At 54.9% G+C, this 15979-nt stretch overlaps 7 protein-coding genes across 7 annotated transcripts; 5 read left to right on the top strand and 2 right to left on the bottom strand.

Moving 5' to 3' along the window:
• Positions 1 to 439: 439 nt before the first annotated feature.
• Positions 440 to 2347, top strand: CH63R_13383 (MFS sugar transporter; the record flags this gene model as incomplete). The annotated part of the gene is made up of 7 exons (XM_018308357.1): positions 440 to 632; positions 707 to 1208; positions 1270 to 1391; positions 1452 to 1487; positions 1565 to 1875; positions 1941 to 2172; positions 2241 to 2347. 7 exons carry the CDS (start codon positions 440 to 442, stop codon positions 2345 to 2347), a joined length of 1503 nt encoding a protein of 500 aa, XP_018152774.1.
• A 368-nt stretch (positions 2348 to 2715) lies between these two features.
• Positions 2716 to 3639, bottom strand: CH63R_13382 (uncharacterized protein; the record flags this gene model as incomplete). Its single annotated transcript, XM_018308356.1, has 1 exon — positions 2716 to 3639. The coding sequence occupies one exon, from the start codon at positions 3637 to 3639 to the stop codon at positions 2716 to 2718; it is 924 nt and encodes a 307-aa protein (XP_018152773.1).
• A 1828-nt stretch (positions 3640 to 5467) lies between these two features.
• CH63R_13381 (Cyanide hydratase) lies at positions 5468 to 6706 on the top strand (the record flags this gene model as incomplete). Its single annotated transcript, XM_018308355.1, has 3 exons — positions 5468 to 5515; positions 5570 to 5663; positions 5733 to 6706. The coding sequence occupies 3 exons, from the start codon at positions 5468 to 5470 to the stop codon at positions 6704 to 6706; spliced, it is 1116 nt and encodes a 371-aa protein (XP_018152772.1).
• A 311-nt stretch (positions 6707 to 7017) lies between these two features.
• Positions 7018 to 7380, top strand: CH63R_13380 (Primase zinc finger; the record flags this gene model as incomplete). The annotated part of the gene is made up of 1 exon (XM_018308354.1): positions 7018 to 7380. One exon carries the CDS (start codon positions 7018 to 7020, stop codon positions 7378 to 7380), a length of 363 nt encoding a protein of 120 aa, XP_018152771.1.
• Positions 7381 to 8211: 831 nt separating this feature from the next.
• Positions 8212 to 9554, bottom strand: CH63R_13379 (Integral membrane protein; the record flags this gene model as incomplete). Its single annotated transcript, XM_018308353.1, has 4 exons — positions 8212 to 8648; positions 8720 to 9161; positions 9227 to 9331; positions 9390 to 9554. The coding sequence occupies 4 exons, from the start codon at positions 9552 to 9554 to the stop codon at positions 8212 to 8214; spliced, it is 1149 nt and encodes a 382-aa protein (XP_018152770.1).
• Positions 9555 to 10312: 758 nt separating this feature from the next.
• Positions 10313 to 10926, top strand: CH63R_13378 (uncharacterized protein; the record flags this gene model as incomplete). Its single annotated transcript, XM_018308352.1, has 3 exons — positions 10313 to 10543; positions 10589 to 10669; positions 10729 to 10926. 3 exons carry the CDS (start codon positions 10313 to 10315, stop codon positions 10924 to 10926), a joined length of 510 nt encoding a protein of 169 aa, XP_018152769.1.
• A 3593-nt stretch (positions 10927 to 14519) lies between these two features.
• On the top strand, positions 14520 to 15542 carry CH63R_13377 (Alpha beta hydrolase fold protein; the record flags this gene model as incomplete). The annotated part of the gene is made up of 1 exon (XM_018308351.1): positions 14520 to 15542. The coding sequence occupies one exon, from the start codon at positions 14520 to 14522 to the stop codon at positions 15540 to 15542; it is 1023 nt and encodes a 340-aa protein (XP_018152768.1).
• Between the last annotated feature and the right edge of the window lie 437 nt (positions 15543 to 15979).

The raw sequence follows: 15979 nt of genomic DNA, 5'->3' as shown, positions 1-15979 counted from the left end.
ACCAAGCCAGATCCAGCCAACTGACCGACTACCGGCAGCTGTTTTATTGATGAAAAGAGAAAACAATGGGTCGTGTTAGTCTCGCGGGCATGGCCCAATGCCAGCTTCTCGGAACAGGGCTAGAATTGCGTGCTTGGGAGAATCGAGGCAATGGCCCCGAGGAGTTGCGGTTCTTGAGCGAACCGCTGGATCCTATGATGCTTCACCATTGGATGTTTTTGATATGGCGTGCTGAGCCGTTGGGAACATAACTAGTTTAGAGATTTTTATTCCAGAGTGAATATTTACTTCATGGCCCCTTTGACCAACGTTGAATGTTTTCACGTCCAGTTAGTAGTAGTTCCCACCCACGCAGCATTCCAACCCGTCACTGAGCTATTGTCTTTCCGAAGCAACTCACTCTTCACAAGAGACTCGAATCTACTGCATTGCACAAACCATGTCACGGCTAGGCACGTTCCGAGCCGTCTACCTCGTAGCGCTCTGCTGCGTCGGGTCGTTCCTGTTTGCCTATGACACGGGCATCATTGGCGGCATCCTCACATTCGAGGGCTTCCAGCAAGACTTCCGATACGGCCCAGCTCAGAAAGCCAGCGTCGGCTCCAACTCGACGAGTCTGCTGCAGGCGGGCGGTACGTTTTTTGTCACAACTCGATTCGTTGTTCCATAAGACGGGCAGCTAACACCTAGTCCCGGCAAACGCCAGCCTTCTTCTCCTGCTTCTTCATCTGGCCCTTCACGGCAAAGTACGGCCGCCGGTGGTCCATTATCCTCGCCTCCGTCATCTTCTGCGCCGGCGCCGTCGTCCAGACCATCAACACGCACTCCCTCGCCGCCTTCTACGTCGCCCGCGTCGTCAGCGGCGTCGGCGTCGGCATGGCCACCGTCGTCATCCCCATGTACTCGGCCGAGATGGCGCCCAAGAACATCCGCGGCACCCTCGGCAGCATGTTCCAGTTCTTCTTCACCATGGGCGTCATGACCTCGTACTTTGTCGACTACGGTGTCAGCAAGCACGTCAAGGCCTCGACCATGCAGTGGCAGATCCCCGTCGGCCTGCAGCTCGTTCCCGGTGCGATCCTCGGCCTGGGCATGTTGCTCTGCAAAGAGAGCACCCGGTGGTTGGCCAAGAAGGGTCGCCGAGAGGAAGCGCTGCAGTCGCTAATCTGGGTCCGCGGCGGCGAGCACACCCCCGAGGTGGAAGAAGAGTATGTTGGCTACATTAACACCAACATGACCGTATCGTACTACTACTGACCTTTTCCTCAGGTTTGCCGAGATTATCTCCAGCATAGAGGAAGAGCAGCACCAGAAGGAAGGGCTTACGTGGAAAGAGCTGAATGAGCCCGTCAACCGATACCGCATCTTCCTCATCATTGCCCTCCAGATTGGTAAGTCTCTGTCCATCATAGATAATGCTTTCCAATCAATGTACTAAACACAATGCTCAGGTGTCCAACTTACCGGCAACACTTCCTTGGCGTACTGTAAGAACTGTGACCCAAACACATACACACAGACATAAAATCTCTCTCTTGGACCCTCTACTGACTCTACTTTGAAGATGCCCCCCAGGTCTTCGCGGCGGTGGGCGCAGGACAGAACAACCTACTGATCACAGGGTTCTTCGGCCTCGTCAAGGTCATCTCGTGCCTCTTCTACCTCTTGTTCCTCGTTGAGCGTATCGGCCGACGCGGCTCGCTCCTCGGCGGAGCGTTCCTGATGGGCACTTACATGCTTATCATCGCCTGCCTGACCGCCACCCACCCGCCCAAGTCCATCGACCAGGGCTTGACTTCGACGGCCATTGCCTCGATGACGATGATTTATCTCGAGGCCATGTCGTACAACATATCGTGGGGCCCTGCCCCCTGGGTAAGTCTTGCCATTTCTTTTTTTTTATTGTTTCACGCCGAGAACCCTGGCTCACCGTGGAATAGGTGTACATGGGCGAGATCTTTCCGACCCGCATCCGCGAGGCCGGTATTGCTATCGGCACCTCGACGCAGTGGCTCTTCAACTTCGTATTCTCTCAGGTCACGCCTCATGCAGTGCAGAACCTCGGCTGGAGGACGTTCCTCATGTTCTGCATCTTCAACTGGGCCCTCGTCGTGTTCGTCTGGTTCTTCATCAAGGAGACGAAGGGCAAATCCCTCGAGGAGATGGACGAACGTAAGTGATAATCCATAACTGCAACAGAGCAATCATGTGTCAATACTAATGAAAAAAAAAATTTGCAGTGTTCTCCAGAAAGATCCTTGGAAGTGACGCCGAAAACTCCCAAGAGAAGCGTAGCGAGGACCAGGATGCCACTCGAGTTCCGCAGAACATTGACCGAAAGGAGTAGCAAATGAGCATGGCCATAGCAAGACGCTAGGTCATATACCATGCTGGATCATGCATAGTCAGTGACAGGTAGCTCAATGAAGAATTCTCTATTTGTTAGCTTTCGGGGTTGGGTTGTGACCATTCACACAAGCAAACACAAGAAGTAATGCCATTTATGCCGTCACCAAAATGAGTGAAGACTCAATATGAAGCTTGGTTCAACTTCATGATTCTCTTCTAGTCTCTATTCAGTTGCTCTTTTCCGCTACTGGCGCCCCAGCAAACACCTGGTGTGCCCGCTCATTGTGTAAAAAACAAAAACCCTCACCGACGACTACTTCATCGACCATTCTGTCCAATTTGAACGAAACCCATCCAGCGACCTTTTCACCACCATACTGTTCTCTCTTTTTGTTTTCCAAGCCTCTTATCTGAGATTGCTTCTTGTTCCTCCATCGTCATACTCTGTCTCAGTGGATGCGCCGTTCTTTGCCCTCTCCTCCGTCGGTAGTTCTCTATGCACTGCTTTCTGGCCTGTTCGAAATCTTCTTCCTGGTTCTCCAAGACATTGAACACGGATAGCAAGCTAACAAGTTCATCCCGTAGTCGAAAAAAGTGCCTCATTCGACGGACTTTGGATCCTTCTGGCCGGATCTGGGTGACGATACCATGCGCCACATCTGCGGATGCCGAAGCTGATGCCGAAGCTGATACCGAAACTGATGTCGACGCGGAGGCCGACGAAGATGCCGATGCGGATGTCGGTGGCTGAAGATGAACCGACGTGGATTGAAGTGTAGCCGTGGTCGAAAAAGCCGTCAAAGCCGTTGTTGCCGAAGCCTTTAATCCACTTGGTGATCCGTTGCTCGACTGGCCCAAGTACTGCATGGCGCTCGGTTGTCCATCCCCATCGTCCCTTTTAATGCGCTTCGGCCTGTATATAAACTTTTGAACAAGTATTGCGAGAGTACTGGCGTCAGATTGTGTATCTTTGAGGTTTGACTTGTCGAGTCGCTCGTTACTGAGAGGAGACGAGGTGGCGGCGGCGGCGGCGGCGTTCGAACTCTCCGGAGAGGAGACGGTATGTGATTCCAATGTCGCGTCTTCCCATGCTGCCCAGGCATTGCAGACGTCATTTGACAGGCTATCTTCAACATCCCAATCAGGATCGTTCGAGACGGGTATCTGGGCGACGAAGGCGGCGAAATCGGCTGGTTCGCTGTCGTGGATTCGGTTGATTTCCTCGCGGAGACTCTCGATTCGCCCCAAAAGGGCGCCAAAACGTATGGCACGCTCGAGTTCGGTAAGCATGATTTCGATTGCAAGGATCAACCGGTGGTGATTGCGGGCTGTCGTAATGATATTCGCACGGGGGCTGTCGAAGGGGGTGTTGAGATGTTGCAGGCAGCATTTAGAGAGAAAATGCATGGCGGATGGTCTGCCGCTGGCCATGTCACTCTGGGTTCGATGCAGCGGACGAGTACATGGAAAGCGAAATGATGAAGCTGATGTTTCCCAGATGGAAGAGAAACATAAAACGAGAAACAATGCCTCAAGGCTGTCTTTCCTCCATCATTGTCTCGGTCGTCTCGAAGGCGGCCTCTTTCCTGGCGCCTGTTGGAGGAACAATGCCTTCCCCCAATGCCTGAAGCGTCTTTGAACAAGGTAGTAAGTGGTGCAATATTCGCGGATCTTGCTTGCCTGATTGACATACATAAACACCAGAAGGTCCTTCTGGTCAGAAACTCAATGAAAAAGACGGAAGGAAATGGAAGGAAAGCTCATGATCCATGATCATTCACGTCTACACTTGTTTCATCAGCCATGAATCACATCATGACATTCGTTTGATTTGGCGAGACGGGTATATATCATCCCAGAATACCTAAACCTTTTTCTATATATTTGAAAACATCTTGAGAGTATTGCTGCTTCAAACCGAAGCTCGGCCTAAGTGATGTGTGTTTGGTGGCGGATGGGTACACTTGACCGATGTTTGCATTGCAACGTTCGGAGCCATACATATCCCAGGTTAACGTGGTCCAATGCAAACATTTCAAGACACGTTGAGCAATCAGATTATGAATCGGTGGCTTCAATCGTTACGGGCTTCGAGAGTAAGAGATAGCCTTCGACGCAAGATACCTGCAGGTAGGAGGATGCTTGACGAATGACGCAGACGCTGCCGAACATATATATTTATGCCCAGGAAATCATCGAATCAGATGTGAACAGAAATAGAGACAAGCAATCACTAAAATCCCTGATCTTGCATGACACTCGAGTTCCTCCGTACCAATACCGCGACCGAGTCTTCCCGATGATCAGCTGATTCAGGCGTTTGGCCCTCCCGGGGTTTGAACCGAATCAAACTCCAGACCCCGGGATCCACCTCCGGCGATGGCCCCGGGAGCTGTACCTCGAATCCCCCGCCGGGAAGACGGGAACTAATCAAGGATATCCACAGGATCTCGCCTGATCGGTCCGGACAATCACGGCAGTCGGTGGATGTTTACGTCACTCACATCATGCCACTTTTTGGGCGCGGCTTTTGCGACGTGTTCGTGTGACTCCGGACAAAGCTCGCAAGTCTCGGAATTGCGCTCGTGGAGAGCCATCCATCCCCATCCCGGTGTGGTTTCCAAGGGTTTTGACATTGACAATGTCCGCAACAACTGACTCACTTGTAGCTGTTTCTTTCCTTACTGGTTACCCTCTCGGAACTTTGCAGGCCTTTGACTTTTGGTCACGCCACAAAGACAAGGACGAGCCACACGACCCGAGTTCGGCACAGAAAAACTTGCTCGTTTGGAGCTCGAATGCCTTGCCTGTATCACCAGCTACCACACAGACGGCATTTGAAGTTTTCGCCAACAACCTTAGTCCCAACCAACCTTCCTCGAGTGCCAGCAGCTGGCCAATGGATAGAACGTTTCCCAAAGCCCGAAGACATCACCTTGGTCGTTTGATGCCAGCAACAATGGAGATGGAAGAAAGCATAAAAGGACGTGAAGAGCTTCGGCAAACTCGAACTATTTCTCTTCACATCATCACAGTCACTCTTGGTACATCAGCAAGATTCAAGTTTTAACTAAACAACTTACTTCCTTTGAAATTTTCCGAAACCATCACCGCCAATATGCCCATCACCAAGTACAAGGCCGCCGCCGTCACCTCCGAGCCCGGTGTAAGCTTTCTATACGCATCAAGACTCAGATGCGAGCATTGCTGACTTTCCCAGTGGTTCGACCTTGAGGCCGGTGTCCAGAAGACCATCAACTTCATCAACGAGGCTGGTCAAGCCGGCTGCAAGCTGGTCGCCTTCCCCGAAGTCTGTAAGTTGTTTCGTCTCTCTCTCTCATCCCCATAATACCACTCGCTCGGCATGAACTAACACTTCTCAGGGGTCCCCGGCTACCCCTACTGGATGTGGAAGGTCACCTACATGCAGTCTCTCCCCATGCTCAAGAAGTACCGCGAGAACTCGCTGCGCGTCGACTCGGAGGAGATGCGCCGCATCCGCCGCGCTGCCCGCGACAACCAGATCTTTGTCTCCATGGGCTTCTCCGAGCTTGACCACGCCACCCTTTACCTCTCCCAGGTCCTCATTGACCCGACCGGCACCGTCATCAACCACCGCCGCAAGATCAAGCCCACCCACGTCGAGAAGCTCGTCTACGGCGACGGCTCCGGCGACACCTTCATGTCCGTCACCGAGACGGGTATCGGCCGCGTCGGCCAGCTCAACTGCTGGGAGAACATGAACCCCTTCCTCAAGTCCCTCAACGTCTCCCAGGGCGAGCAGGTCCACATCGCCGGCTGGCCCGTCTACCCCGGCAAGGAGCGCCAGGTTTCCCCCGACCCGGCCACCAACTACGCCGACCCTGCGTCCGACCTCGTCACCCCTGCCTACGCCATCGAGACAGGCACATGGGTTCTGGCTCCTTTCCAGCGCCTCTCGGTCGAGGGACTGAAGAAGAACACCCCAGAGGGAGTCGAGCCCGAGACTGACCCCTCCGTCTACAACGGCCACGCTCGCATTTACAAGCCCGACGGCAGCTTGGTCGCCAAGCCGGACAAGGACTTTGACGGCCTGATGTTCGTCGACATTGACCTCAACGAGAACCACCTCACCAAGGTTCTCGCCGACTTCGCCGGCCACTACATGCGCCCCGACCTCATCCGTCTGCTGGTCGACACCCGCCGCAAGGAGCTCGTCACCGAGGCCGACCCCGAGGGCGGCATTGCTTCGTACAGCACCTACCACCGCCTCGGGCTTGACCGCCCCTTGGACTCCAAACCTGAACTGCACGAGCACGAGGCCACCGGCAAGCGGGTTGCTAAGGAGCCTGCCGCGAAGCCCGCCACGAACCTTTGAAATCCGTGCTCCGAACCTGTCTGGAGGATCTTATCGAGTAACCTTGGCTGTGTAACATTCACGCTTTTTGTAAATAGAAAACCCATGTACATATAGAATCTCATCTCAGGCCCTTTTGGCCCATTTCCCCATAGGGTCGCCAATAATTTGGACAAATTTCATTCACTGCTAAAGCTTTTCTTTATTCCTTTTCTTCAAGATATAAACTCTCAGCCTGCTCGTTCGCCTCGCCTCCACAAGACTTTAGGAACGAGGATATTAACCCAAGCTCACACTCCTTTCCAGTCAACCTACACATACCACTCATCGCCATGAAGAACCAACACATCTCCCTGCACCGTCTCCAAGCCGCAGCTGTTGCCTTCCTGTCCCTCCGTGGCGCGGCAGCCGCGAAGGTCTTCTGCGCCGACGCAAACAACAAAGTCGTCGCCATCCCCAGCTGCGATGACGCAGCCCCTGGCATCTTTTTCACGTTCGTCAGCGACGAAGACCATCCCGTTGGCAGCACCGTCGACCCAAAGACCGTCGACCTACACGACAGCGCTGGCTTTACCGACCGCATTCAAGCCAGACTTCAGCGCGAAGTCGGATCGCGGGAACTGAAATCCGGCGGCTTCGGCAAGCGAGCATGCGATAGTACCGGCGGTAGTACCGGTAGTGGCTACGGCTCATGAGCCGAAGCCCCCGGTCGTTGCGTTAGCTGTGGGAAGAATACATCATGGGCACGATGTGGTTTAACGTTCAACTTTGGTAGCTTCATAAGACAGAGCCAGTGGAATTGCCATAAGACGGTCCTTTCGCCGTCGTAGTTTTGCATCAGTACCAACAAACCGGCTAAACCCGTGCACATACAATGGGATTTCTTGACTGTTAAAATTCTATTCATAGTGCGGCCTGATGTTGGTAAACAATGACATCAGATAGTGAGACTTGAGCTGAACTGAACCGTCGATCTGGGGTATCTGAACGCCTGGTTCACACACAACAACAGAATTCGGCGGGAAATGAGAAATGGGACAGCTGGCCAAGACTCTTACACATTTTGTGCCATGTTGATCCGATTAGACGGCGATACCTCACTCGGCTTAGGATTTACGAAACCACTGGGTAGCCTGGTAAGAGTCGCGATCACTTTCCATTCACACAGCAACATCATCATGTGTTTGTTTTTGTTAATTTCGAGACCTCGAAGATCTATCAGGAGATCATGTCCATATTTACTTTATGCTTTGTAGGTACATGGAGTCCACATTAATGAGCGGCGTCGCTGGCTAGTCGATCAGGTCACTGAGGAGACAAGGCCAAGTTCCTCGCGAGGCCTCCCGCCACACCCCTTGATAAGTGCGCGCAGAGGTAGTGGTGAAATCACGAGTGGCCGACAATCACACAGCAATCGCCTCAGATTCTCGCCTCTGTTGCAGTGATAGTCCACATGTTTCTAGCAAACGTACTGCCTCAAGTCCGTCCCTCCTTTTTTTTGGTATCGGCCCTCCGCATTCCTCTCTTCAAACTTTTGCCGCATTCTCATCGTAAGTCATGTGGAACGCCATCGTCTTCCTAATGGCCCTTCGGTCCTCCGCTTCCTCGCTCGGGGTTCTCACATGCCTCGCGTCCGTCGTCGTCGCCGCCGGCAAGATGTACTCCTCGCTCGTGTCGTCCCCGGCCTTGGGCTTGGCTTGCACGCTCGTCAGGTGGATGCCGGTCTTCTCCTCGCGGCCCTGGTACGGGTGCCAGTCGTTGCGGCTTGTGCCGGCGTGGATGAAGGCGCTGCTGTTCGTGCGCGGGGCGGACTTGATGTTGTAGCTCCCGGCGCTCGAGCCCTGCTTGGAGGCGAAATAGGACGGGAAGATGTAGGTCAGGGGGAGGCGGCACATGGGCAGACAGGCGCAGATGATGGCGACGTTGTCTTCGACGAGGGTCCAGAGGGTAGAGGCGATGTCGACTATAGCAAGGCGTGGTCAGCATCTTGCTCCAAGGGACGGACGGATGCGAGGAGTCTTATGTGCGACTTACATGTGGTGTCTGGGCTAGTGGTAGAGAAGTCCAGTGTCGTCATTCGCAGGATGCTCGTGATGGTGACGAACAAACCCAGGGCAAAGACAACCATGAGGGCTCTCTTTTGGTTGATGGGAAGCTTCGACTTCCACAAGACGTGCTGGGGCAGCGCCATGATGAGGATGTCGGTGGCGATGGAAAACCCAGCATTGGCGTACCAGTTCATTGTCAAGCTGATGCAGGTGCCGGGAATGGACTTGTCCCATGCGCGGGGGATGGGAGTGCATTGCCAGATGGACGAGGCCGACGTCGCCACCATGTACGCCAGGATGATGCTGAGGAGGATGTAGCATAGGATTCTAAAGTACCGTTGCACGAAGATGCGCAGGTAGAGCAGCAGGATCGAGGCTTTGGTAAGGTTGATGGTGATCTTGTAGAAGATCTGGGCCACATAGAAGAGCTGACTGATGGTTAGGTGGTACTCTAAAGGGGAGATGAAATGTCTTAGAAACAGGTCGGACTCACCTTGAGTGTCATCAGCCTATTCGGCTTGGAAAGATTCTTAATATGCTGGCCGAAACCAAACTCGCAAGAAATCATCATCAGGACTGACACGGTCAGGCAGCAGAACTGAGAGGCTGTTGTCAGTGGACATGTCTAAGTTTACGAAGCCAGGTCTAGAACTTACGAATGAGAACAGGATTGTCCAGTCATCCCAGCCCAAGCCAGATCTCATCTTGATCCGTGACCAGAACCGGATGCCCACAAAGATGGGCGTCAGGACAAAGAAGACGATGGCGGGCACCCGGACCATGAGCGCGTTGCTCTCGCCAGGTAGGTTTCCCTCGACCATGGCGAAGGGCGTGGCTGATCGAAACACACACACACACACACAGACGTCTGGCTGGTCTAAGGAGGTCGTAGACCTCGAGGGGTCAAAGGTCCCGTGGACGAGACACACTGGAGATTACAATGGAGGTAAGACGGCGATCAAGGGAGAATCCGACAGACCGGGACGGCGGGACGGAGGGGAGGGCCCCACGAATGGTTATATGTTCATGTCCTAGGCTTTTGGGTTTCCCTCAAGCAACCCTTTCCCACTCGGTGGCTTATGGAAAGGGAGAACCCGCCCGTCAGCCCGAAATGCTCGGCAGTGTCAAGATGGTGCAATTTTCATTGGACGGCATAAAAAGTGTGCGTAAGTACCTACAGAGAGAGAAGAGAAGAGACCATCCGGCCGCCCACCCACCCACACCCTCCTCTTCCTTCTGCCAGGCACCCGGCCTGTAACGTTCTTCTTCCCACTTCTGTAGCGGAAAACCGAGAGTGCGGGTGGCGTGGAACGGACGTGACAGTGTGCAGACTGCTGCAGAGATGGCGGAAGGGGGGCCGGGTTCCCTGCATCAGCGCCACAGGAGGGAGAGGGTGAGAGAGAACTTGAAGAAAGGGAGTGAGTGAGAGACAGGAGGGTGGACCTCACATACATGGGCCATCGAGGGACGAACGGGGGTCCAGATGGGGGCCAGATGGAGGGTAGGGTGGGTAGGGCTGCGACCAAGTTAGGAAACGGCCGTGGAACAAGATTGCGGACCGCGAGACGTGTGAGGAAACATGCTCCGGGTCGTTGTTTTGGCAACCAAGGAGGAGGTGGTGGAAGAGGAGGATTCTACGATGGTGGTCACCGCGGAGATGGTGAGCAAGAAGAGACGGGCATGCTTCACCCATCGATGTGCCCGCCGGGACCAAGTTCTGGGCCGTCCTCTACATCCTCCACTGTACAACGTTCGACTCTGGCGCATCAAAAGTTTCGGCGTCATTCTTGGCGACTACAGGGAACAACAGGTATGGACGGCAAGGCAATGTGAAGGCTTATACTGTCGGGTACAGTGTGTAGGGACAGAGAGAGACTGGGAGAGTACATACAACAGTAGACAGAACCTTCTCGGGAGTTCGCCTGGAGCTGCTTGCGTATGCAAACCCGTTGAGGCGGAAGTTTCAAAGAGGAGGGCGGTTGACTTTTCGACCAGCAAGGGCAAAAGCGCATGGAGGTTGTAGAGTACGACACCCAAAAGCAGACGTGCGACGAACGTGTTCCTGGCGAGGGTGATCCAGGCACAAGTGCTCTCTGCATCATGTATTGCCTTGCTGTCCAGGGTACTCGTGCGCCTGCATCTCGACCTACCGCAGACGATCTGGGCATCGGGCTGCGGTACCAGACGGGTTAGTTCTTGTTTCCCCCCCCTCAGGGATTTGGCCATCACCATTCTCACAAGAGAAATGAGGCGCAGAGCATCCCGAGGAATCGATCCATAACGGGCCCGATTTCACTAACCTCGCGGACGGCGGACGCTGTCTTGTTCTCCCCCATCGTCTGTTTCTCCTCCCAGGCTCTCCCCCAGGGCTGACGACTGCAAAGTGGTCCAGGCTTATCGGCTCATCAGATGGGCGGGGAGAGGGGCCCATGGGGGGTTGTGTTAGTTGTGTGGACTGAAGCGGAGTTCCAACTTGGGGGGGAACTCCCTCATCTGCTGATGAGAGCCCCAATCCCGCCTGTGGCTCTTTTTGCAGAAGCCAAGGACAAACTCCCCTGTCTGCTCGGGACGGAATCATCTCGTTCATGAATCCATGACACACACAGAATGCCAGGAGTCATTTCTGCTGCGGGGGGTGCGTGCTGTGGCCGCCTCGATATTGCGCCACTATTGAATATGATGGTCCAGTGCAACACACCAGAGGGGGGGATCTCGTCCAGCTGTTGAAGGCCCCAACCCCCCTTCTCGAGACATGCCGTGTGTTGCTTGTAACCCGCCATCGAAGTTCTTGCCGAAAGTCTGCAGTTCATTTTGGGTAAACTGGAGGTGCATACAACCATCGGACAGGTTCGTTTAAAGTTCCAGTAGCATCCGGAGGCCCGTCTTGTCTGTGCTCGACGATGGGCCCCGTCTCTGTTTGTGATTAGGGCCCCAAATATCACCATAATGAAATTCAATTCATTCCGCCTTGTGGGCCGTGGCGTGGTCCCTTTGTGGGCGGGCGGGATGTAGGCCGGACATGGATAAGGGCTGGAGGGAGGGTGGGTGATGGTGCCAACGTTTGATTCCTCCTGGTACCCGCTCCCTCCCGGCCACATCTTGCTTCCCTTTGGCGGAAGAGGCGTCCGTTCTCGTAGGCGATATAGATCTTACATCCGAAGCTAGCTCAGTTTCGATAGTTAGAAGCGTGGCGTGGTGGTATTTCGACTGGACTTGGCGAGCAGAAGGTTCACCTACGCGTAATATGGTTGTGCTCATCTCTGGCTTGGCCACCGAGATTCGTCCATGAAGTCACCTCGATGAAGCTCTCGGTCAGTGGCATCGAGCTTCCTCTCTGGGCAGCGATGGGGATGGTCGCCGGGTGGTGTGCGCGGATTGCCTCCTCCCCCCCAGGTGATGGAGCTTGGCATTACACGTTCTTTCAGCCCTTTTCCCTGTGGAAAATATGCGGCATTCAGGGCTTCAAGGTCTGGACCCGTCGTCTTCGTTGGGGGTTATCCTCCAACAGACAGCAGTTCTTTACCGTCAGTATGAGACAGATAACGAGCCTGAGGTGAGAAGACCCTAGTCAACACTAACACAAGAGCAAGCAACGAGTCCTCCCATCATCGATCTGCTGTCTAAACCAGTATATAGAATACGCCACAGACATCACTGTCCCCGGCGGCACGGCTGCGCTGTTCCTCAACCCCCGACAAGCACCTCGTAGGGCACCATCGCATCGGCCAGACGCGTCCCATCTGAGGCATTTTCCCATCTTCTCTCTCCCCTCCTCCCCCATCATCCGTTGGAGAAGCAGAACGGTGGCCCGGCCTCGGGTAGCCGGGATGAAGCGCTAAAGATGCGGGAACCCTGGTCGTCTGCCCCGGCTTGGAAATGAGCTTTCTGCAGTCTAAATCGAAAAAGGCTGCTGGTCGTCCGCGCGATGTCACGATGGCCTGGGAGAATTTTGCCCATCAGGAAAAAGAAGAGAAGAAAAAAAGGGCCCCTCTCTCCCAAAAACAGCCCGGCCCCGAGCGGATGAGGAGCCGAAGGAATACGAGCAATGGTTCCTGATGACTCCCGGGCTGGTTAACAGCAGGGGCAATTCCCCGTTACCACACGTTGACCACCTACTTACTGACTGGCATCCAGATGTCTGCCTCGTAGGCAAACGATAGGGGGCTTCTGATCCAGTTCGTCGTACGGGTAAAGGCAACGTCGTCGGACTTTGCAGTCTTGCATTAGTTGCTGCAACCTTCATCTGCAACATGCACCAAGTGTGATGAAGAAATCCGTTGGTGGGGGATTCAAGACTTGTGTAACACTCTCTCTCTATCTTTCTTTCCATGCTCGCCCCCCGAGTCTTCCTCTGTCCTCTGTCTCGACCGTCCAACGCACGTCAATAAGAAGACACAGCGCCCCCCTCCTCGAAGCTGCTTAGGGTACTTACAGACTGTGTTCTCGCCAAGAACATGGATTACCAGAGACCTGCCTCTTTGTACAAAACATCCCAGCAGTGTGCGCTCTCATGCCCTCTCCTTCTGTCACCAACACCGAAAACGCTCTTGGCCCCCCCTGCAGCCTTCCCTCACGTCCCGTTATTCCCGGCCGACGCGCTCTGTTGCCAGCCATTAGTGCCTTTCAGACTCTCAGTCAATGATCTCAACATGCTTCCCCAGACCGGGGCTTGGCCGGGGGTCGCGCGCACATCAAGTCCCTGTTGAACCAACAGAGTCGGAAGCGATGCTACGCTGCTCAGTCCTCCTTCGCGTGTTCGCCATGTGAAGCGTGGGCATACGCTAGTGTGCTTCGAGCAACCAGTGGCCAACTATGTTGTCATGCACAGGCCGACTGGGTGGCAGAGAGGCAGACGTATTAACAGAGGTGGCACAACTCATCTGGAGCCCTCTCATCTGAGGAAAACCCCCCGCCGAAGAAAGCCGAGCGAGGCCGGGCCGGGTCCGTATCCTCAAGTAATCTTCGGCTCGGACGGCGCAGCATCCAACACGAACCATCGACGAGGGTGGGGGGGAAGCGAGCATTCTTCCCCAGCGGAGCAGAGAAGCTGCCCGACCCACTGGAGCGGAAATTAGAACGATGGAACGGGCCACTGAAGACGAAGCTATTTGGTATGGATCTCGCCTTGCTGCGGCCAAAAAGAGGCACGGCGTCATGACCTGCTTCTGTCTTACTCCTTAGTCCTATGGGCCTTGACCTTGTTCTCCCTCCCTGTGAGGCGCTCCCCTCCTCGCCTCCCCCTTCTCCATTTCCCGTGCAGCTATGCCATGCATACCCACCATGGGCTCCAACACCGCAGGTGGTTATTGTTGTTGGTGTGGTGTTGGTGTTGGTTCCCGGCTAACCCATCGGTTTTCTCGGTGTTGTGATATAAACAAGAGGCGCCCAATCCCATCCTAGGCCCAAAGTCTAATACATCATGTCCCCTCGCACGCACCAGAAGCTGGCCCTTTGCTCGTAAACGTCTACGGGGTTCTCTTGTCTAACTCTCGGCTGTGTGTTTGTCATCAAAGGTACGGATAGGCAATCTCTCCTTCATGTCATGTTCATCTCAATCCTTCTTCGTCTGAAGCTCCCTCCTGCGTGGTGGGGAGCACCACTTCAGCATCCAGAGGCTTTTGTCTTACTCTCATTCCATCATGAAATGCCCAGCATCTCAACAGAGATTGGGGCTACTCACCTCCATCGTCTTGTCGATTATGATGCACAAACACTTCATCACAATGCCTCATCTCTCACCTCTCACGCATAGCTAACCCTTCTCCCAAAGGGGTCCGTCAGTCACAATGAAGGTCCTCTCCCTCCTCACCACCCTCGCCGCGGCGGGCGTCGCGTTCGTGTCCGCCCAGGGCGTCATCGACGACAACTCCGAGTCGTTCCCCGAAGACCTCAACGGCTCCAACTTCACGTACCCGTGGCCCGTGAAGCTGTACAGGTTCACCTCGCAGCTGCAGCAGCTCGAGATGGCCTTCATGGACGTCGAGCCCAAGTGCAAGCCCAACGGCAAGACGGCCGTCCTCTTCCACGGCAAGAACTTCTGCGGCCCGACCTGGGAGACCACCATCCGCGTCCTCGCCCAGTCCGGCTACCGCGTCATCGCCCCGGACCAGGTCGGCTTCTGCAAGTCGTCCAAGCCCGAGCGCTACCAGTTCTCGCTGCAGCAGTTCGCCACCAACACCAACGGCCTGCTCCGGACCCTCGGCATCGAGAGCGCCACCGTCATGGGCCACTCGCTCGGCGGCATGCTCACCACCCGCTACGGCCTCATGTTCCCCGACCAGGTCGACGAGATGGTCCTCGTCAACCCCGTCGGCCTCGAGGACTACAAGGCCCTCGGCGTCCCCTACCTCCCCATCGACGACAACTACAAGTCGGAGCTCGCCAGCTCCTACGCCTCCATCAAGGGCTACGAGCAGGCCACCTACTACGTCGGCGAGTGGAAGGACGAGTACGACACCTGGGTCAACATGCTCGTCAACGTCTACAAGGGCTCCAAGGCCGACACCTACGCCCTCAACCAGGCCCAGATCGTCGACCTCGTCCTCACCCAGCCCGTCAGCTGGGAGTTCCCCCTCGTCAAGCCGCGCACCCTGCTCCTCATCGGCGAGAAGGACAACACCGCCATCGGCAAGCAGTGGTCGCCCCCGGACGTCGCCGCCAAGCTGGGCAACTTCGCCGCCCTCGGCCCGGCCGTCGCCGCTCAGATCCCCAACGCGACGCTGCACACCTTCCCCGCCCTGGGCCACGCGCCCCAGATCTCCCACCCCGAGGAGTTCCACGACGCTCTCGTCGCCTGGTTGTCGAAATAGGTTGTAAGAAGAGAGGCGGTAGTGTGCGGGTGATGTATTGTACACACGACAGGGGAGACACTGTTCGGGAAACCATGATATGACCTTGTAATGGCTGTACATACTCAAAATGACTTCTTCCACGTCGTGGACACTAGACTCAAATACATTCCCTTTCCACTTGTTGTTCCAAATCTGACTTTCTACTTGTGCCCAAGCGAACAATGTATTCGTATGCGTGATTGAGCCCGTGTATCCCAAACATAAGGCGAACCAGTCAATGTCATTAGAGGCATTCTGACAAGCCTCACTCAGCCTGCATGGAGGAGGCGTCGGTAAGCATTAGCTTGCATACCAGCAATGGATATTACTCGCAGACCGAAGCTATTGCAGACCAGATTCTGGCAGTGGCCAATCGCAAACCACCAAGTCACCGCCTTCACTTAAGTGCGCAAATG

Source organism: Colletotrichum higginsianum, chromosome 9, assembly GCF_001672515.1.
Source record: "Colletotrichum higginsianum IMI 349063 chromosome 9, whole genome shotgun sequence".
In the NCBI taxonomy this organism is placed as follows: domain Eukaryota; kingdom Fungi; phylum Ascomycota; class Sordariomycetes; order Glomerellales; family Glomerellaceae; genus Colletotrichum; species Colletotrichum higginsianum.
This window is presented reverse-complemented; position numbering and strand designations above follow the sequence as displayed.